The 22,530-nt window shown below is 66.4% G+C and overlaps 2 protein-coding genes across 2 annotated transcripts; one reads left to right on the top strand and one right to left on the bottom strand.

Annotated features, from left to right (window-relative positions):
• Positions 1 to 127: 127 nt before the first annotated feature.
• Positions 128 to 11,719, top strand: LOC308051265 (serine/threonine-protein phosphatase 5-like; the record flags this gene model as incomplete). Its single annotated transcript, XM_080361626.1, is given in 14 exon segments — positions 128 to 140; positions 194 to 228; positions 230 to 436; positions 1,260 to 1,407; positions 4,097 to 4,218; positions 4,317 to 4,382; positions 5,468 to 5,566; positions 6,323 to 6,428; positions 7,553 to 7,695; positions 8,495 to 8,582; positions 8,677 to 8,717; positions 9,800 to 9,978; positions 10,706 to 10,787; positions 11,530 to 11,719. Coding segments are annotated over 14 exon segments (1,392 nt in total). The 3' UTR covers positions 11,593 to 11,719.
• A 776-nt stretch (positions 11,720 to 12,495) lies between these two features.
• On the bottom strand, positions 12,496 to 22,179 carry LOC308051279 (delta(3,5)-Delta(2,4)-dienoyl-CoA isomerase, mitochondrial-like). The gene is made up of 10 exons (XM_080361641.1): positions 22,051 to 22,179; positions 20,675 to 20,834; positions 19,185 to 19,273; positions 16,939 to 17,063; positions 16,190 to 16,238; positions 15,506 to 15,570; positions 15,042 to 15,112; positions 14,859 to 14,930; positions 13,494 to 13,644; positions 12,496 to 12,608 (listed from the first exon to the last, which is right to left on the bottom strand). Exons 1-10 carry the CDS (start codon positions 22,091 to 22,093, stop codon positions 12,504 to 12,506), a joined length of 930 nt encoding a protein of 309 aa, XP_080217767.1. The 5' UTR covers positions 22,094 to 22,179; the 3' UTR covers positions 12,496 to 12,503.
• Between the last annotated feature and the right edge of the window lie 351 nt (positions 22,180 to 22,530).

Raw genomic sequence — 22,530 nt, forward strand, 5'->3', positions numbered from 1 at the left:
ACTACGAGCAGGCGGTGAAGCTCTATAGATGGGGGGGTGTCATATAGTGACCCATGGGGTGCACTGTGGGTCTCATCCCTGTGTCCCCCGTAGCCAAGGACTACAAGCAGGCGGTGAAGCTCTATAGATGGGGGTGCCAGGTAGGGATCTATGGGGTGCACTGTGGGTCTGAGGCCCCTGTCCCCCCCCATAGCCAAGGACTACGAGCAGGCGGTGAAGTTCTACAGCGCGGGCCATCGAGCTGAACCCCGGCAACGCCATCTACTTCGGGAACCGCAGCCTGGCGCACCTGCGCACCGAGGCGTACGGCTACGCGCTGGCGGACGCCACGCGCGCGCTGCAGCTCGACCGCGCCTACCTCAAGGGCTACTACCGCCGCGCCGCCAGCTACATGGCCCTGGGCAAGTTCAAGGCCGCCCTGCGCGACTACGAGACGGTGAGGGGGGGGGCGGCTCTCTGGGACACCCCCTGGGGCTTGGGGACACCCCCGGGGCTTGGGGACAATGTGTCACTTCCTGGGGCTTGGGGACACTCCTGGACCTGGGGACACTCCTGGACCTGGGGACACTCCTGGGCATGGGGGACACTCCTGGGCATGGGGGACACCCCCCAGGGCCTGGGGACACCCCCGGGGCTTGGGGACAATGTGTCACTTCCTGGGGCTTGGGGACACCCCCTGGGGCTTGGGGACACCTCTGGGGCCTGGGGACAATGTGACATCCCCTGGGGCCTGGGGACATCCCCTGGAGCTTGGGGACACCCCCTGGAGCTTGGGGACACCCCCCGGGGCTTGGGGACACCCCCGGGGCTTGGGGATGCACTTGGGGACAATGTGTCACCCTCTGGGGCCTGGGGATACCCCTGGGGCTTGGGGACAGTGTGTCACCCCCAAAGGCTTGGGGACACCCCCCAGAAGGCTTGGGGACACCCCTGGGGCTTGGGAACTATGTGTCACCCCCTGGGACTTGGAGACACCCCAAGACCCCAAGGGACAGCATGTTATTTCCCCGGAGCTCGGGGACATCCTTGTCACCCTCGCGGTGCCATTATGTCCCCGTCCCCTGAGGGGTGTCCCTGTCCCCTAATAGTTCCCGTCCCTGGGTGTCCCCTGGTTGTCCCCATCCCTGGTTGTCCCCGTTCCCCCGGGTGTCCCCTGCGTGTCCCCCGGGTGTCCCCTGGGTGTCCCTTGAGTGTCCCCGGTTGTCCCTGGTTGTCCCCGGTGTCCCCGTGTGTGGCGCCGCAGCGTCCGTCTGTCCCAGGTGGTGAAGGTCCGTCCCAACGACAAGGACGCGAAGCTCAAGTACCAGGAGTGTCACAAGATCGTCAAGCAGAAGGCGTTCGAGCGCGCCATCGCCAGCGACCCGCGCCGGCGCTCCGTGGTGGACACGCTGGACATCGAGAGCATGAGTGAGCCAAAATCCCTCGATTTCACCCCAAAACCGGCCCCAAGTCACCCGAACCAACACACCCCGAGATCACCCCGAAATCACCCCAAAATCACCCCAAAACCCCCGGCGCTCTGTGGTGGACACGCTGGACATCGAGAGCATGAGTGAGCCAAAAACCCGCCAATTCACCCCAAAAACAGCCCCGAGTCACCTGAACCAACACACCCCGAGATCACCCTGACATCACCCCGAAATCACCCAAAAATCACCCCAAAACGCCCCAAAACCCCCGGCGCTCCGTGGTGGACACGCTGGACATCGAGAGCATGAGTGAGCCAAAAACCCGCCCATTCACCCCAAAACCGGCCCCGAGTCACCCGAACCAACACACCCCGAGATCACCCAAAAATCACCCCGAAATCACCCCAAAATCACCCCCAAATCACCCCGAAACCCCCGGCGCTCCGTGGTGGACACGCTGGACATCGAGAGCATGAGTGAGCCAAAACCCCCGCGTTTCACCCCAAAAACAGCCCCGAGTCACCTGAACCAACACACCCCGAGATCACCCTGACATCACCCCGAAATCACCCAAAAATCACCCCAAAACGCCCCAAAACCCCCGGCACTCCGTGGTGGACACACTGGACATCGAGAGCATGAGTGAGCCAAAAACCCGCCAATTCACCCCAAAAACAGCCCCGAGTCACCTGAACCAACACACCCCGAGATCACCCTGAAATCACCCAAAAATCACCCCAAAATCACCCCCAAATCACCCCGAAACACCCCAAAACCCCCGGTGCTCCGTGGTGGACACGCTGGACATCGAGAGCATGAGTGAGCCAAAACCCCCACGTTTCACCCCAAAACCGGCCCCAAGTCGCCCCGAGTCACCCCGAACCAACACACCCCAAGATCACCCAAAAATCACCCCAAAATCACCCAAACATCACCCCCAAATCACCCCAAAACCCCCGGCGCTCCGTGGTGGACACGCTGGACATCGAGAGCATGAGTGAGCCAAAATCCCTCAATTTCACCCCAAAACCGGCCCCAAGTCACCTGAACCAACACACCCCGAGATCACCCCGAAATCACCCCAAAATCACCCCAAAACCCCCGGCGCTCCGTGGTGGACACGCTGGACATCGAGAGCATGAGTGAGCCAAAAACCCGCCCATTCACCCCAAAACCGGCCCCGAGTCACTCGAACCAACACACCCCGAGATCACCCAAAAATCACCCCGAAATCACCCAAAAATCACCCCCAAATCACCCCGAAACCCCCGGCGCTCCGTGGTGGACACACTGGACATCGAGAGCATGAGTGAGCCAAAACCCCCGCGTTTCACCCCAAAAACAGCCCCGAGTCACCTGAACCAACACACCCCGAGATCACCCTGACATCACCCCGAAATCACCCAAAAATCACCCCAAAACGCCCCAAAACCCCCGGCACTCCGTGGTGGACACACTGGACATCGAGAGCATGAGTGAGCCAAAAACCCGCCCATTCACCCCAAAACCGGCCCCGAGTCACCTGAACCAACACACCCAAAAATCACCCCAAAATCACCCCAAAATCACTCCCAAATCACCCAAAAACGCCCCAAAACCCCCGGCGCTCTGTGGTGTACACGCTGGACATCGAGAGCATGAGTGAGCCAAAAACCCGCCAATTCACCTCAAAAACAGCCCCGAGTCACCTGAACCAACACACCCCGAGATCACCCTGAAATCACCCAAAAATCACCCCAAAATCACCCCCAAATCACCCCGAAACACCCCAAAACCCCCGGCGCTCCGTGGTGGACACGCTGGACATCGAGAGCATGAGTGAGCCAAAATCCCTCAATTTCACCCCAAAACCGGCCCCAAGTCACCCGAACCAACACACCCCGAGATCACCCCGAAATCACCCCAAAATCACCCCAAAACCCCCGGCGCTCCGTGGTGGACACGGTGGACATCGAGAGCACGAGTGAGCCAAAAACCTCCGAATTCACCCCTAAAACAGCCCCGAGTCACCCCGAATCACCCCAAAACAAACGTACTCCAAAATCCCCCCCAAATACCCTGAATTCACCCCAAAAATCACCCCCAAATCCCACCAAATGGTCACACGGGCCCCTCCGGTTCCTGGTGTCCCCGTAAGGGTCCTGGGGTCTTGGTGTCCCCATGAGGGTCCCCACAAGGTTCCTGGTGTCCCCGTGAGGTTCCTGGGGTTCCCATGAGGTTCCCGGGGTCCCCACAAGGGACTTGATGTCCCCATGAGGTTCCTGGGGTCCCCCTGAGGGTCCCCATGAGGTTCCTGGGGTCCCCACAGGGTCCTGGTTCCTCCATGAGGTTCCTTACGTCCCCACAAGGGTCCCCATGAGGTTCCTGGGGTCCCCACAAGGGTCTTGATGTCTCCATGAGGTTCTTGGGGTCCCCACGAAGGTCCCCATGAGGTTCCTGGTGTCTTGGTGTCCCCATGAGGGTCCCCACAAGGTTCCTGGTGTCCCCGTGAGGTTCCTGGTGTCCCCACAAGGGACTTGATGTGTCCATGAGGTTCCTGGTGTCCCCGTTGAGGTTCCTGGTGTCCCCACAAACGTCCCCCCGCTGTGACACCCAGACCCCCATGTCCCTCCAGGGCTGGCCAGAACCCCCGTCCCCACTGTCCCCTCTGTCCCCACGTGTCCCCACGCGTCCCCCTGTCCCCGCAGCCATCGAGGACGAGTACAGCGGCCCCAAGCTGGAGGACGGCAAGGTGACCTTGACCTTCATGACGGAGCTGATGCAGTGGTACCGCCAGCAGAAGAAGCTGCACCGCAAGTGCGCCTACCAGGTGCCCCAGCGCCCCCCGGCACCCCCCAGCGCCCCCCAGCGCCCCCCAGCGCCCCCCAGCGCCCCCGCGGTGCCACCTGTCCCCTGGTGTCCCCGCAGATCCTGGTGCAGGTCAAGGAGGTTCTGGCCAAGCTGCCCACGTTGGTGGAGACGACGTTGAAGGAGGTGGGTGGGTGACAACGGGGGGCGCGCAACGTCCCCACGGGTGGGGTCACCTGGGGGTGTCCCCATGGGGGATGTACCCACGGGGTGGTGTCACCAAGGGGATGTCCCCATGGGGGTGATGTACCCACGGGGTGGTGTCACCAGGGGGTGTCCCCATGGGGGATGTACCCACGGGGTGGTGTCACCAAGGGGGTGTCCCCAAGGGGTGATGTACCCACGGGGTGGTGTCCCCATGGGTGATGTACCCACGGCGTGGTGTCACCAAGGGGGTGTCCCCTTGGGTGATGTATCCACAGGGTGGTGTCACCTGGGGGTGTCCCCATGGGTCATGTACCCACGGGGTGGTGTCCCCAGGGGGTGTCCCCATGGGTGATGTATCCACGGGGTGGTGTCACAAGGGGGGATGTACCCACGGGGTGGTGTCACCAGGGGGTGTCCCCACGGGGGATGTATCCACGGGGTGGTGTCCCCATGGGGGTGTCCCCAAGGGGTCATGTACCCACAGGGTGGTGTCACCTGGAGGTGTCCCCATGGGGGATGTATCCACGGGGTGGTGTCCCCAGGGGTGATGTACCCACGGGGTGGTGTCACCAGGGGGTGGTGTCCCCATGGGTCATGTACCCACGGGGTGGTGTCACCAGGGGTGATGTCCCCAAGGGGTCATGTACCCACGGGGTGATGTCACCAGGGGGTGTCCCCATGGGGGATGTACCCACGGGGTGGTGTCCCCAAGGGGTGATATATCCATGGGGTGGTGTCCCCAGGGGGTGTCACCAGGGGCACTGTACCCACGGGGTGGTGTCACCAGGGGGTGTCCCCATGGGTCATGTACCCACGGGGTGGTGTCACCAAGGGGTGATATATCCACGGGGTGGTGTCCCCAGGGGGTGATGTACCCACGGGGTGGTGTCACCAAGGGGTGATATATCCACGGGGTGGTGTCCCCAGGGGGTGATGTACCCACGGGGTGGTGTCACCAGGGGTGTTGTCCCGGGGGTGTTGTCCCGGGGCTGTTGTCCCGGGGCTGTTGTCCCCAGGGGGTGTCCCCAGGGGGTGACGCCCCCCGCGCCGTGTCCCCGCGGCAGACGGAGAAGGTGACGGTTTGCGGTGACACCCACGGCCAGTTCTACGACCTGCTCAACATCTTCGAGCTCAACGGGCTCCCGTCCGAGTCCAACCCCTACGTATCCACTGCGGGACGGTGACACCGCGTCACCGCGTCACCCGTCACCGCGTCACCCGTCACCCGCCCTGCGTGGGGGGCCTGAGCTTGGCCCCGTGTCCCCAACCCCGTCCCATGTACCCAACTCCACCCGCTGGCCCAGGGCGTCAACGGGAGGGTCCTGCTGAGGAACACCAGTGTCACCATGTCCCCAGTGTCCCCAGCCCAGCCCCGGGGTGTCCCCAACCCAGCCCTGGGGGGTCCCCAAACCTGTCCTATGTCCCCAGTCTGTCCCCATGTCCCCAGCCCTGGGCCAGGGTGTCCCCCAGTCTGTCCCCATGTCCCCATTCTGTCCCCATGTCACCAACCCAGCCCTGGGGTGTCCCCAAATCCCTCCTATGTCCCTAATCCGTCCCCATGTCCCCAACCCAGCCCTGGGGTGTCCCTAAGCCTGTCCTATGTCCCCAGTGTGTCCCCATGTCCCCAGCCCTGGGCCATGGTGTCCCCAATCCTGCCCTATGTCCCCAGTCTGTCCCCATGTCCCCAACCCAGCCCTGGGGTGTCCCCAAATCCCTCCTGTGTCCCCAGTCTGTCCCCATGTCCCCAACCCACCCCCGGCTGTCCCCTCCCAGGCCATCAGTGGGGGGTCCCGGCGAGGGGCCGCCGGTGTCCCCGGTGTCCCCCCGTCCCCCTGTCCCGCTGTCCCCACGTCCCGTGTCCCCGTGTCCCGTGTCCCCGTGCTGCGGGGAGGGGCCGTTGTTTTCCTGAGCGGTGACAGATCTTCAACGGGGACTTCGTGGACCGCGGCTCCTTCTCGGTCGAGGTCATCCTGACGCTCTTCGGCTTCAAGCTGCTGTACCCCGAGCATTTCCACCTGCTGCGAGGTGACCGCGCGGGACACGCTGCCACCCCCCGGCGGGGACACGGACCTGGGGGGGACACGGACCCGGGGGGGACACCGACCTGGGGGGACACGGACCCAGGGGGGGACACCGACCTGGGGGGGACACGGACCTGGGAGGGACACGGACCCGGGGGGGACACGGACCCAGGGGGGGACACGGACCCGGGGGGGACACGGACCCGGGGGGGACACGGACCTGGGGGGGACACGGACCCGGGGGGGACACGGACCCAGGGGGGGACACGGACCCGGGGGGGACACCGACCCGGGGGGGACACGGACCTGGGGGGGACACGGACCCGGGGGGGGACACCGGCCCGGGGGGGACACGGACCTGGGAGGGACACGGACCCGGGCGGGGACACGGACCCAGGGGGAACACCGGCCCAGGGGGGACACGGCTGTCACCCCCCGGGATGGGGACACGGACCCGGGGGGGACACCGACCTGGGGGGGACACGGACCCAGGGGGGACACCGGCCCGAGGGGGACACAGCTGTCACCCCCCGGGATGGGGACACGGACCTGGGGGGACACGGACCCGGGGGGGGACACGGCTGTCACCCCCCTGGGATGGGGACACGGACCCGAGGGGGGACACTGGCCCCGGGGTGGGGACACCGGACCCAGGATGGGGACATGGATGTGGGGGGGACATGGCCCTGGGGGGGGACACCGGCCCTGGGGTGGGGACACATTGGTCATGGGGTGGGGACACGGCCCCAGGTGGGACATCAATCCCGTGATGGGGACACCAGCCCCGGGATGGGACACTGACCCCGGGATGGGGACATTGACCCCAGGATGGGGACATTGACCCCGGGATGGGGACATTGACCCCGGGATGGGGGCATTGACCCCCAGCCCTGGCCCCGGGCGCTGGGGCTCAGTGGGGACACATCGCTCATGGGGTGGGGGTTGGGTCACCTCCCGTGTCCCCTTTGTCCCCCGGGTTTGGGGACGTGTCCCATGTCCCCTGTAGGGCCCTGGCCCGGATGTGTCCCCAGGTTTGGGGTTCATCCCCTCGCCCCCAGCCCTGGTGTCCCCATGATGTCCCTGTGATGTCCCCACAATGTCCCCACTGTCCCCGCGCTGTCCCCGCAGGGAACCACGAGACCGACACCATGAACCAGATCTACGGGTTCGAGGGCGAGGTCAAGGCCAAGTACACGGCCCAGATGTTCGCGCTGTTCAGCGAGGTCTTCGAGTGGCTCCCGCTGGCCCAGTGCATCAACGGGAGGGTCCTGGTGAGGGGACACCCCTGGCACCCGTCCCCAGCTGTCCCCAGCTGTCCCCAACCCCACCAGTGTCCCCTGGGTGTCACCAGCCCAGCCCTGTGTCCCCAAACCCCATCCTGTGTCCCCAAAACTGATCCTGTGTCTGCAAGCCAGCCCTGGGGTGTCCCCAACCAGGTCCAGTGTATCAACGGGAGGGTCCTGGTGAGGGGACACCCCAGTAACCTGTCCCCAACCTGTCCCCAACCCCGCCAGTGTCCCCGGGGTGTCCTGAACCTGTCCCAGTGTCCCCAAACCTGATCCTGTGTCCCCAACCCCGCCCTGTGTTCCCAACTGTGTCCTGTGTCCCCAACCCACCCCTGGGCTGGGTCCCCAGTGTCCCCAGGGGGTTGGGGTGACCCTGTCCCCTCCAGAGGGGTCCCCCATGTCCCCAGTGTCCCCAGGGGGTCAGGGTGACCTTGTCCCCTCCAGGGGGGTCCCTGATGTCCCCAGGGGGTCGGGGTGACCCTGTCCCCTCCAGAGGGGTCCCCAATGTCCCCAGGGGGTCGGGGTGACCCCTGTCCCCAGTCGGGGGTCCCTGATGTCCCCAGTGTCCCCAGGGGGTCGGGGTGACCCTGTCCCCTCCAGGGGGATCCCCAGTGTCCCCAGGGGGTCGGGTGACCCTGTCCCCTCCAGGGGGGTCCCCCATGTCCCCAGTGTCCCCAGGGGGTCGGGTGACCCTGTCCCCTCCAGGGGGGTCCCCCATGTCCCCAGTGTCCCCAGGGGGTCGAGGTGACCCTGTCCCCGCCGGGGGTCCCCGCTGTCCCCGCAGATCATGCACGGGGGGCTGTTCAGCGAGGACGGCGTCACCCTGGACGACATCCGCAAGATCGAGCGCAACCGCCAGCCCCCGGACTCGGGTGGGTGACGGGGTGACGGTCCCGCTGGCCCCCGGTCCCCAGGGTGGCCCTGGCACCCCCCCGGGACAAACCCCCCCGATTTGTCCCCACACAGGGCCCATGTGTGACCTGCTCTGGTCCGACCCGCAGCCACAGGTGAGTCCCCAACGCCCCCAACGCCCCCATCGCCCCCATCGCCCCCATCACCCCCATCGCCCCCAACGCCCTCAACGCCCTCAACGCCCTCAACGCCCCCAACGCCCCCAACGCCCCTATTGCCCCCAACGTCCCCATTGCCCCCATTGCCCCCAACGTCCCCATCGCCCCCAACGCCCCCATCGCCCCCAACGCCCCCAACGCCCCCAACGCCCCCAACGCCCCCAACGCCCCCAACGCCCCCAACGCCCCCAACGCCCCCAACGCCCCTATTGCCCCCAACGTCCCCATTGCCCCCATCGCCCCCATCGCCCCCAACGCCCCCAACGCCCCCAACGTCCCCATTGCCCCCATTGCCCCCAACGTCCCCATTGTCCCCATTGTCCCCATTGTCCCCATTGTCCCCATTGTCCCCATCGCCCCCAACGCCCCCATTGCCCCCATTGCCCCCATTGCCCCCATTGCCCCCATTGCCCCCAACGTCCCCATTGTCCCCATTGTCCCCATTGTCCCCAACGCCCCCATTGCCCCCATTGCCCCCATTGCCCCCATTGCCCCCATTGCCCCCATTGCCCCCATTGCCCCCAACGTCCCCATTGTCCCCATTGTCCCCATTGTCCCCATTGTCCCCATTGTCCCCATTGTCCCCATTGTCCCCAACGCCCCCATTGCCCCCATTGCCCCCATTGCCCCCATTGCCCCCAACGTCCCCATTGCCCCCAACGTCCCCATTGCCCCCAACGTCCCCATTGTCCCCATTGCCCCAATTGCCCCCAACGCCCCCAATTGTCCCCAACGTCCCCATTGCCCCCAACGTCCCCATTGCCCCCAATGCCCCCATTCCTCCCAACGTCCCCATTCCTCCCATTGACCCCAACGTCCCCATTCCTCCCATTGCCCCCGATGTCCCCATCGCCCCCAACGCCCCCATTCCCCCCAACGTCCCCATTCCTCCCATTGACCCCAATGTCCTCATTCCCCCCATCGCCCCCAACGTCCCCATCGCCCCCAACGTCCCCATCGCCCCCAATGCTCCCATTGCCCCCAACACCCCCATTGCCCCCCCTGCCGTGTGTCCCCAGAAGGGCCGCTCGGTCAGCAAGCGCGGCGTGAGCTGCCAGTTCGGCCCCGACGTCACCGAGCGGTTCCTGGCGCGGAACCGGCTGGATTACATCATCCGCAGCCACGAGGTCAAGGCCGAGGGCTACGAGGTCACGCACGGCGGCAAGTGCGTCACCGTCTTCTCCGCGCCCAACTACTGGTGAGTGACATGGGGACATGGGGACACAGGGGACACAGGGGACACATGGGGCCAGTGCGTCACCGTCTTCTCCGCGCCCAACTACTGGTGAGTGACATGGGGACATGGGGACACAGGGGACACAGGGGACACATGGGGCCAGTGCGTCACCGTCTTCTCCGCGCCCAACTACTGGTGAGTGACATGGGGACATGGGGACACATGGGGACAGGGGACACATGGGACATGGGACAGGGGACACATGGGGAGACAAGGGGACACATGGGGAGACAAGGGGACACATGGGGACACAGGGGACAGGGGACACATGGGACACAGGACAGGGGACACGTGGGGACACATGGGACTGGGGACATATGGGGAGACAAGGGGACACATGGGGACACATGGGACAGGGGACACATGGGGACACAGGGGACACATGGGGACACATGGGGACACAGGGGACACAGGGGACACATGGGGACACATGGGGCCAGTGCGTCACCGTCTTCTCCGTGCCCAACTACTGGTGAGTCACACAGGGGACATGGGGACACATGGGGACAGAGGGTCACGGGGGCAAGTGAGTGACACGGGGACAGTGGCACCAGGTGGGGGGTGGGAGCCGCAGTGTCACCTCCTGTATGTCCCCAAGTGTCCCCAATGTCCCCATTGACCTCATGGTCCTCATTGGCCCCCTTGCCCCCAATGTCCCCATGTCCCCATTGTCCCCGTGTCCCCGCAGTGACCAGATGGGGAACAAGGGCTCCTACATCCACCTGCGCGGCAGCGACTTGCGCCCCGACTTCCACCAGTTCACGGCAGTGGTGGGTACTGGGGACACTGGGAGCCCCCCGGGCAACTGGGGACACTGGGAGCCCCCCTGGGCAACTGGGGACACTGGGAACCCCCCCCGGGCAACTGGGGACACTGGGAGCCCCCAAAACCAACTGGAGACACTGGGAACCCCCCCGGGCAACTGGGGACACTGGGAACCCCCCCTGGGCAACTGGGGACACTGGGAGCCCCCAAAACCAACTGGAGACACTGGGAACCCCCCCGGGCAACTGGGGACACGGGGAGCCCCCAAAACCAACTGGGGACACTGGGGACATTGGGAGCCCCCCGAGCAACTGGGGACACTGGGAACCCCCCCGAGCCCAACTGGGGACACTGGGACCCCCCCCCCCCCTGGGCAACTGGGGACACTGGAACCCCCCTGAGCCCAACTGGGGACACTGGGAGCCCCCCTGGGCAACTGGGAACCCCCAAAACCAACTGGGGACCCTGGGGAACCCCCTCCCCGCCCCGGGGATACTGGGAACCCCAATACCCAGCGGGGGAGACTGGGAACGCCCCCCGGGGATACTGGGAGCCCCAAACCCAACAGGGGACACTGGGACCCCCCCAAACTGAACTGGGGACACCGGGACACCCCCTCGTTGTCTCTTGGGGTGTCCTGGGTCTATTTGGGGTGCTGGGGGGGAGGGGCCGGGATGGGGGGATGGGTGGGGGGTGGGGGAGGGGCAGCCTTGCCCCCGCCCCCGCTGACCCCCCCTCCCCCCGCAGCCTCACCCCAACGTCAAGCCCATGATTTACGCCAACACGCTGCTGCAACTGGGCATGATGTGACCCCCCCGCCCCCCCACCCATGGGTGCCCCCCACCCACGGGCACCCCCCCACCCCGGGGGGGGCGGGGATTTTAATCTATTGGAAGATTGTATTTATTCCCCTCCCCCCCTTCCCAGTGCGCCCAGTTTGGGGTGGGAACTGGGGGGGGGTCTGGAATCGTCCCCCCCGCAACCAGGGGGGGGCAGGGGTGGGAGGGGCCGCCCCTCCCCCAACAAGCAATAGGTGCGCGGAGATGGGGGAGGGGAGAGGGGGAGGGGTGTTTTTGGGGCGGTGCTCAGGGTTTGCCCCGCCCCCCCCGCCCCCACCCCTCAGGACGTGCCCCTCCCCCCACCCCCCGCCGGGCGATTTTACCGTCTGTAATTAATGATGTTAAAATAAAGTAATTATTGTAAACTGGGCGGGGACCCAGGCGTCCCGGGGGGACCCAGGCGTTCGGGGAGGACCCAGGCGTCCGGGAGGAACCCAGGTGTCCGGGAGGGACCCAGGTGTCCGGGAGGGACCCAGGCGTTCGGGGGGGGGACCCAGGCATCCGGGAGGGACCCAGGGGTCTGTGGGGGGACCCCAGGGGTCTGTGGGGGGACCCAGGCGTCCGGGAGGGACCCAGGCATCCGGGAGGGACCCAGGGGTCTGTGGGGGGACCCCAGGGGTCTGTGGGGGGACCCCGGCATCTGGGAGGGACCCAGGTGTCCGGGAGGGACCCAGGCGTTCGGGAGGGACTCAGGGGTCTGTGGGGAGGACCCAGGTTACGGGAGGGACCCAGGCGTCCGGGAGGGAACCGAGGCGTCCGGGGCACAGGGACAGTTGTTTATTGGGGACAGTTTGGTTGCTGGGGACGCAGTTGGGTTGGGGACACGAGGGCCATGGGGACACGGGGGCCATGGGGACACAGGGCCATGAGGACACGGGGTCCCTAGAGCTTGGCGAAGGGCACGTCCTCGAGTCCCTTCTTGTCCAGAGTGGCCTGAACCGACTTGGCGATGTCGTCGGTCTGCAGCATCGCCATGTTCCACGTGGCCTGCGGGACACGCGCCGTGGGGACGGGGACACAGTTGGGGACACAGACAGGGATATGGGGACAGGGACACGGGGACACCCCTGGGATGGGGACATGGGGACGGGGACGTGGGGACACCCCTGGGATGGGGACAGGGACCAAATGGGGACAGGGATAGGGACACGGGGACACCCTGGAGTTGGGGACACAGACAGGGATATGGGGACAGGGACATGGGGACACCCCTGGGATGGTGACACAGGGACATGGGGACACCCCAGGGCCGGGGACAGGGACATAGGGACATGGGGACAGGGACACGGGGACATGGGGACACGGGGCCATGGGGCCAGCCCAGTGATGGGGACGGGGACATGGGGACACCCCAGGGCTGCGGACAGGGATGTGGGGACATGGGGACACCCCAGGGCCATGGGGACAGGGCCGTGGGGAGGGGGACATGGGGACACCCCAGGGCTGCGGACAGGGATGTGGGGACATGGGGACACCCCAGGGCCATGGGGACAGGGCCGTGGGGAGGGGGACATGGGGACACCCCAGGGCTGCGGACAGGGATGTGGGCCATGGGGACACAGGGCCATGGGGACAACCCAGGGCTGGCTAAAGGGACATGGGGACAAGGGGACACCCCAGGGCCGGGGGGACAGGGCTATGGGGGACACGGGGCCATGGGGACACAGGTCCATGGGGACATAGGGCCATGGGGCCATGGGGACACAGGGACACGGGGTCATGGGGACACAGGGACATGGGGACATGCGGCCATGGGGACACAGGGACACGGGGCCATGGGGACACAGGGACATGGGGACATGCGGCCATGGGGACACAGGGACACGGGGCCATGGGGACACAGGGCCAAGGACCCGGGTTGGTGCCGCTCACCATGTAGCGCAGCCCCTCGGGCACCGAGTGGTCCCTGGAGAAGAGCAGGTTGACCTTGGTGCCCTGCACGGCCACCGGGCTGCGCGCCGCGATGGCCACGGCCACCTCCAGCGCCCCCGCCAGCAGCGCCGCCTTGTCCGCGAACACACGGCTGCGGGGACACAGGACATGGGACATGGGACAGGGGACACAGGACATGGGGACATGGGACATGGGGACTCAGGGACACTGGGGCCACCTCCAGCGCCCCCGCCAGCAGTGCCGCCTTGTCCGCGAACACACGGCTGCGGGGACACAGGACATGGGGACATGGGACAGGGGACACGGGACATGGGGACATGGGGACATGGGACATGGGACATAGGACATGGGGACACTGGGGACATGGGGACACGGGGACACTGGGGCCACCTCCAGCGCCCCCGCCAGCAGCGCCGCCTTGTCCGCGAACACGCGGCTGCGGGGACACAGGACATGGGGACATGGGACATGGGGACATGGGGACACTGGGGATCCCCTAGTGATGTTGGGGACACCCCATTGCCCTGGGGACACCCCCTGCAACTGGGGACTACCTGGTGGCATTGGGGACCCCCCCAGTGCCACTGGGGACCCCCCGGTGCCATTGGGGAGCCTCCAGTGCTGTTGGAGACCCCCTGGTGACATTGGGGACCCCCTGGCGACATTGGGGACACCCTGGTGATGTTGGGGACCCCCTGGTGCCATTGGGGACCCCCTGATGGCATTGGAGTCCCCCTGGTGCCATTGGGGACCACCCCCCCGCCCCGGTGCCATTGGGGACACCCTGGTGACAGTGGGGACCCCTGGTGCCATTGGGGACCCCCTGGTGCCGTTGGGGCCCCCGGTGCCATTGGGGACCCCCCCTTGTGTCATTGGGATCCTACTGGTGCTGTTGGGGACCCCCCTGTGTCATTGGGGTCCTACTGGTGCCATTGGGGACCCCCCCCAGTGCTGTTGGGGACCCCCCTGTGTTGTTGGGGACCCCTTAGTGCCATTGAGGACCCCCTGGTGATGTTGGGGACCCCCCGGTGCCATTGGGACCCCCCGGTGCCATTGGGGTCCCCCCAGTGCCGTTGGGGACCCCCAGTGCTGTTGGGGACCCCTGGTGATGTTGGGGACGCCCCAGTGCCATTGGGACCCTCCGGTGCCATTGGGACCCCCCGGTGCCATTGGGGACCCCCCTGGTGCCGTTGGGGACCCCCTGATGGCATTGGGGTCCCCCTGGTGGTATTGGTGACGACCCCCCCACTCCCCTGGTGCCATTGGGGACCCCGGTGCCGTTGGGACCCCCGGTGCCGTTGGGGCCCCCCCGGTGCCGTTGGGCCCCCCCGGCGGCGCCGGTACCTGACGAGGCCGCAGCTGTGCGCCTCGGGCGCCATCATCCTGCGCGCGGTGAGGGCCAGCTCGTTCACCAGGCTGCGCGACACGGGACACGGGGTGACGCGGGGGGACACGGGGGGACATGGGGGGACTCGGGGGGACTCGGGGTCCCCTCCGCTGCCACCGCCCCCCGGCCCCCAGTGTCACCTCTGGCTGCCCACGATCTTGGGGAGACGCTGCAGGGTCCCCACGTCGGCCGCCAGCCCGATGTCAACCTCCTGGTGGGGACGTGGGGACATGGGGACACGGACATGGCGGGGTATGGGGGGGACATGAGGGGATATGGGGGACAGGGGGGGAATATGAGGGGACATGGGGGATATGGGGATATGGGGGTATATGGGGGGACATGGGGACATGGGGGACATGGGGGGACATGGGGGGATATAGGGGGACATGGGGATATGGGGGGAATATGGGGGGATATGGGGGACACGGGGATATGGGGGGACATGGGGACGTGGGGGGACATGGGGGGATATGGGGGACATGGTGGGGGGTCTTGGGGACACCTGAGGGGTGGTCTTGGGAGCTGTGTGGGGTTTGGGGACACCTGGGGGTCTCGGAGACAGCCGGGGGTTTTGGGGTCCCCCCGTGTCCCCATGTGGTACCTTGACCTGGAACCAGGCGTCCTGCGAGCAGAACCGGATGTCACAGGCGGAGATCAGGTCAACACCTGGGGACACGGGGGACATTGGGGACACGGGGGACATTGGGGACATGGGGGACATTGGGGACAGTGGGGACATGGGGGACATGGGGGGACATGGGGGACACGGGGGACAGTGGGGACATAGGGGGACATTGGGGACATGGGTGACACTGGGGACACTGGGGACACGGGGGACATGGGGGGACATTGGGGACACGGGGGGACATTGGGGACATGGGGGGACATTGGGGATACTGGGGACACGGGGGACATGGGGGGACATTGGGGACACGGGGGGACATTGGGGACATGGGGGGGACATTGGGGACACTGGGGACACGGGGGACATGGGGGGACATTGGGGACATGGGGGGACATTGGGGACACGGAGGGACATTGGGGATACTGGGGACATGGGGGACACTGGGGACATTGGGGATACTGGGGACACGGGGGACATGGGGGGACATTGGGGACATGGGGGGACACTGGGGACATGGGGGGCATTGGGGGGGACATTGGGGACATAGGGAGGTTGGGGACATGGGGGACATTGGGGACACAGGGGACATGGGGGGACATGGGGGACACGGGGGACACTGGGGGGGTTGGGGACATTGGGAGTGGGGCCACCCGCGCTCACCTGCCCCCACGCAGGCCCCGTGAATGGCGGCGATGACGGGTTTGGGACACTGGGGACAATGGGGGGGGGACAATGGCACCGGGGGCACCGCAAGGGGGCACCCCCAGCTGGCGCCCCCCAGTGCCCCCCAGTGTCCCCCAGTCCATCCCAGTGCCCCCCAGTGCCCCCACTGCCCCCAAGTCCATCCCAGTGCCCCCAGTGCCCCCCAGTGCCCCCAGTGCCCCCAGTCCATCCCAGTCCATTCCAGTGCCCCTCAGTGCCCCCAGTCCATCCCAGTGCCCCCCAGTGCCCCCAGTCCATCCCAGTCCATCCCAGTGCCCCCCAGTGCCCCCAGTCCATCCCAGTGCCCCCCAGTGCCCCCAGTGCCCCCAGTCCATCCCAGTGCCCCCCAGTGCCCCCAGTCCATTCCAGTGCCCCCCAGTGCCCCCAGTGCTCCCAGTCCATGCCAATGCCCCCCAGTCCATCCCAGTCCATCCCAGTGCCCCCAGCACCTTCTCCAGTGCGCTGAAGGTCTCCTGGAACTGGGACCCTTGTCCCTCTGTCTGTCTGTCCGTCTGTCTGTCCCCCTGTCCCCTGTCTGCCTGTCTGTCCCCTGTCTGTCCGTCCGTCCGTCTGTCTGTCCCGCTCACCTTCTCCATGGCGGTGAAGCTCTCCTGGAACTGGGACCCTTGTCTCCCTGTCTGTCCCCCTGTCCCCTGTCTGTCCGTCTGTCCGTCTGTCCCGTCTGTCTGTCTGTCTGTCCCGCTCACCTTCTCCATGGCGGTGAAGCTCTCCTGGAAGTCGCGGATCTTCCTGCGCAGGTTCCAGCTCCTCCGCGCCGCGTCGTCGCCCGGCAGCGCCATCACCTCGGCGCCCAGCGACGCCAGGTCGATGCCTGCGCCGCGCCGGTGCCACCAACGGTGTCACCCGGTGGCACCCCAGTGTCACCCGGTGGCACCCAGTGTCACCCACAGTGCCACCAGTGGCACCTAGTGTCACCCCATTGTCACCCAGTGTCACCCACAGCAGCACCAGTGGCACCCAGTGTCACCCCATTGTCACCTCATTGTCACCCAGTGTCACCCACAGTGCCACCAGTGGCACCCAGTGTCACCCCATTGTCACCCGGTGTCACCCACAGCAGCACCAGTGGCACCCAGTGGCACCCCATTGTCACCCAGTGTCACCCACAGTGCCACCAGTGGCACCCAGTGTCACCCCATTGTCACCCATTGTCACCCAGTGTCACCCACAGTGGCACCGGTGGCACCAACAGTGTCACCTGGCGTCACCTACAGCAGCACCGGTGGCACCCCAGATGTCACCCACAGCAGCACCGGTGTCACCCGGCGTCACCCACAGCAGCACCAGTGGCACCCAGTGTCACCCCATTGTCACCCGGTGTCACCCACAGCAGCACCAGTGGCACCCAGTGGCACCCCATTGTCACCCAGTGTCACCCACAGTGCCACCAGTGGCACCCAGTGTCACCCCATTGTCACCCATTGTCACCCAGTGTCACCCACAGTGGCACCGGTGGCACCAACAGTGTCACCTGGCGTCACCTACAGCAGCACCGGTGGCACCCCAGATGTCACCCACAGCAGCACCGGTGTCACCCGGCGTCACCCACAGCAGCACCAGTGGCACCCAGTGTCACCCCATTGTCACCCGGTGTCACCCACAGCAGCACCGGTGGCACTCAGTGTCACCCCATTGTCACCCAGTGTCACCCACAGTGCCACCAGTGGCACCCAGTGTCACCCCATTGTCACCCATTGTCACCCAGTGTCACCCACAGTGGCACCGGTGGCACCAACAGTGTCACCTGGCGTCACCTACAGCAGCACCGGTGGCACCCCAGATGTCACCCACAGCAGCACCGGTGTCACCCGGTGTCACCCCAGTGTCACCCGGCGTCACCCACAGCAGCATCAGTGGCACCCAGTGTCACCCCATTGTCACCCGGTGTCACCCACAGCAGCACCAGTGTCACCAACAGTGTCACCCCATTGTCACCCGGTGTCACCCACAGCAGCACCGGTGGCACCCAGTGTCACCCCATTGTCACCCATTGTTACCCAGTGTCACCCACAGTGCCACCAGTGGCACCCAGTGTCACCCCATTGTCACCCAGTGTCACCCACAGTGCCACCAGTGGCACCCAGTGTCACCCCATTGTCACCCATTGTCACCCAGTGTCACCCACAGTGGCACCGGTGGCACCAACAGTGTCACCTGGCGTCACCTACAGCAGCACCGGTGGCACCCCAGATGTCACCCACAGCAGCACCGGTGTCACCCGGCGTCACCCACAGCAGCACCAGTGGCACCCAGTGTCACCCCATTGTCACCCGGTGTCACCCACAGCAGCACCGGTGGCACCCAGTGTCACCCCATTGTCACCCAGTGTCACCCACAGCAGCACCAGTGGCACCCAGTGTCACCCCAGTGTCACCCAGTGTCACCCACAGCGGCACCAGTGGCACCCGGTGTCACCAACAGCATCACCCAGTGTCACCCAGTATCACCCCAGTGTCACCCAGTGTCACCAACAGTGTCACCCGGTGTCACCCAGTATAACCTGGTGTCACCAACAGTGTCACCCAGTGGCACCCAGTGGCACCAACAGCATCACCCAATGTCACCCAGCGTCATCCGGTGTCACCAACAGTGTCACCCAGTATTACCTGGTGTCACTAACACTGTCACCCAGTGTCATCTGGTGTCACCAACAGCATCACCCAGTGTCACCCAGTGTCACCAACAGCATCACCCAGTGGCACCCAGTGTCACCAACAGTGTCACCCGGTGTCACCCAGTGTCACCCGGTGTCACCAACAGTGTCACCCCAGTGTCACCGTCACCCAGGGACAGGGCTCAAAATGACCCCAAATCGCCTCAAAAATGACCAAAATCGCCCCAAACCCCCCAGAGTGGCCCAAACCCCCTGAAATACCCCAAACCGGCCCAAACCGCCCCAAACTGCCCCAAACCAGCCCAAACCAGCCCTGACCGGAGCTGAAGACGGCCCCGGCGCCCGAGATGATGACGGCGCGACACGACGAGTCCTGAGCGATGGCCCCGAAGCACAAAACCATCTCCCTGCAGAACGGGGGACAAGGGGGACAATGGGGACAGTGGGGATGCTGTGGGCAATGGGGACATTGGGGGCAATGGGGACAATGGGGGGAATGGGGGCAATAGGCACAATGGGGGCAATGGGCACAATGGGGGCAGTGGGGACAATGGGGACACTGGAGACAATGGGGGCAATGGGGACAATGGGGGCAATGGGGGCAATGCGGGCAATGGGGAGAATGGGGACATTGGGGGCAATGGGGGCAATGGGGACATTGGGGACAATGGGGGCAGTGGGGACATTGGGGGCAATGGGGGCAATGGGGAGAATGGGGACATTGGGGGCAATGGGGACATTGGGGACAATGGGGGCAGTGGGGACATTGGGGGCAATGGGGGTGATGTGGACATTGGGGGCACTGGGGGCAATGGGGGCAATGGGGACATTGGGGACATTGGGGGCAATGGGGGCATTGGGGGCAATGAGGGTGTTGGGGACATGGGGGGCACTGGGGGCAATGGGGGCATTGGGGGCAATGGGGGCATTGGGGGCAATGGGGACAGTGGGGGCAATGGGGGTGATGGGGGCATTGGGGACATTGGGGCCATTGGGGACAATGGGGGCAGTGGGGACAATGGGTGACTGGTGGCCACTGGCCCCCACTGGTCCCTGCTGGTCCCTACTGGCCCCCCCTGGCCCCCACTGGCCCATAGTGGTCCGCAGCGGTGTGCAGTGGCCCCCCTGGCCCATAGTGGCCCGCAGCGGTGTGCAGTGCCCCCCCTGGCCCATAGTGGTCCATAGCGGTGTGCAGTGCCCCCCCTGGCCCATAGTGGCCCATAGCGGTGTGCAGTGGCCCCCCCCGGCCCATAGTGGTCCATAGCGGTGTGCAGTGCCCCCCCTGGCCCATAGTGGCCCGCAGCGGTATGCAGTGCCCCCCCCTGGCCCATAGTGGTCCGTAGCGGTGTGCAGTGCCCCCCCTGGGCCATAGTGGTCCATAGCGGTGTGCAGTGCCCCCCCTGGCCTGCACTGGCCCATAGTGGTCCGCAGCGGTGTGCAGTGCCCCCCCTGGCCCATAGTGGTCCACAGCGGTGTGCAGTGCCCCCCCTGGCCCCTGGGGGCCCATAGTGGCCCGCAGCGGTGTGCAGTGCCCCCACTGGCCCATAGTGGTCCGCAGCGGTGTGCAGTGCCCCTCCTGGCCCATAGTGGTCCGCAGCGGTGTGCAGTGGCCCGCACTGGCCCGCACTGGCCCATAGTGGCCCGCAGCGGTGTGCAGTGGCCCCCCTGGCCCATAGTGGTCCGCAGCGGTGTGCAGTGGCCCGCACTGGCCCGCACTGGCCCATAGTGGCCCGCAGCGGTGTGCAGTGGCCCGCACTGGCCCCCCCCGGCCCATAGTGGCCCGCAGCGGCGCAGTGTCCCGGCGGTACCTCCAGAAGGCGCTGTCCATGGCGTTGCGCTTGTGCGGGCGGTTGAGCTCCACGTGCAGCACGTGCTCCCGCGGGCGCGTCACCTGCAGTGACGCCAGCGACGCCAGCGCCGGATCCAGCGCCGGCTCCAGCGACGACATCGCGCGCACGGCCCCCAGCCCTGCGGCACGGGGGCGGGGTCAGTGGGGTCACTGGGTCACTGGGGGAACTGGGGGGGCTGGGGCACTGGGGTCAGTGGGGGTACGGGGGGGCCTGGGGTCAGTGGGGTCACTGGGGACACTGGGGGCACTGGGAACACTGGGGACACTGGGGGTCAGTGGGAACACAGGGGGGACTGGGGGCTCAGTGGGGGGAACTGGGGCACTGGGGGTCACTGGGGGCACTGGAGGGACTCGGGGCACTGGGGACACTGGGGACACTGGAGGCACTGGGGGGACTGGGGGATCAGTGGGGGGGACTGGGGACACTGGGGGCACTGGGGGGTCAGTGGTGGTCACTGGGGTCACTGGGGGGACTGGGGGGTCAGTGGGGGGACTGAGAGCACTGGGGGTCACTGGGGGCACTGGGGGAACTGGGGTCACTGGAGGGACTGGGGGGTCAGTGGGGGGGACTGGGAGGCACTGGGGGTCAGTGGGGCACTGGGGGGACTGGGGGCACTGGGGGCACTGGGGGGCACTGGGGGGCACTGGGGGGCACTGGGGGTCAGTGGGGGCACTGGGAGCACCAGGAACACTGGGGGGTCAGTGGTGGTCACTGGGGTCACTGGGGGGCACTGGGGGGTCACTGGGAACATGGGGAGTCACTGGGGGGCATTGGGGGATCAGTGTGGGTTAGTGGGGTAACTGGAAGAACTGGGAGCACTGGGGGCACTGGGGGGTCAGTGGGGGGACTGGGAACCCTCGGAGAGGAACTGGGACGAACTGGGACCCACTGGGATGAACTGGGACCCACTGGGAGGGACTGGGGGGGTCACTGGGGGGTCAGTGAGGTCACTGGGGGGGTCAGTGGGGGGACTGGGGGTGTCACTGGAGGGGTCACTGGGGGGCACTGGGGGGACTGGAACCCACTGGGAGCCACTGCGGGGACTGGGGGGCACTGGGAACACCGGGGGTCACTGCGGGGTCACTGGGGGGTCACTGCGGGGTCAGTGGTGTCACTGGGGGGTCAGTGGGGTCAGTGGGGGGTCAGTGGGGTCACTGGGAGGTCACTGGGGGTCCTGGGGGGGTCCGGGGGACACGTGGCGCCAAGTGGGTCAAAGGTCAAGGTGAGTCTGGACGTCACGTGGGGGCTCAGCCCGGGGGTGACGGGGGCGGGGGGGGGAGGGGGGGGCTCAGGCCAGCCCGGGGGTCAGAGGTCAGGGGGTCGCCGCCACTCACGTGCCCCCCGCAGCGCGCGCAGCCCCGCGCCCAGCAGCGACATCGGTCCAGCGGTCCTCTCCGGGCGGGGCCCTTTCCCTCACGTGACACGGCTCCGGAGGGCGGTCACTTCCGCTCCACCTCTCCGGCGGGGCGGAAGTCCTCCGCTCCTCCCTACCGAGGCGGAAGTCCTCTCCACTACCGAAGCGGAAGTCCTCCGCTCCTCCCTACCGAGGCGGAAGTCCTCTCCACTACGGAGGCGGAAGTCCCCTGCTCCTCCCTGCCGAGGCGGAAGTCGCCTGCTCCGCCCTACCGAGGCGGAAGTCCCCTGCCCTACCGAGGCGGAAGTTTCCCCCTCCCTCTTCCCACCGAGGCGGAAGTTTCCCCTTCCCGCAGTGGGGGGACCACACAAACCCCCCCCCGCCATCCCCTCCACCAAACCCCAATATCCCCCAAACCCCCCCAAAACGCTGCGTGTTTTCCAAACGAGTTTATTGAGAG

Source organism: Nesoenas mayeri, assembly GCF_963082525.1.
Source record: "Nesoenas mayeri genome assembly, chromosome: 35".
In the NCBI taxonomy this organism is placed as follows: domain Eukaryota; kingdom Metazoa; phylum Chordata; class Aves; order Columbiformes; family Columbidae; genus Nesoenas; species Nesoenas mayeri.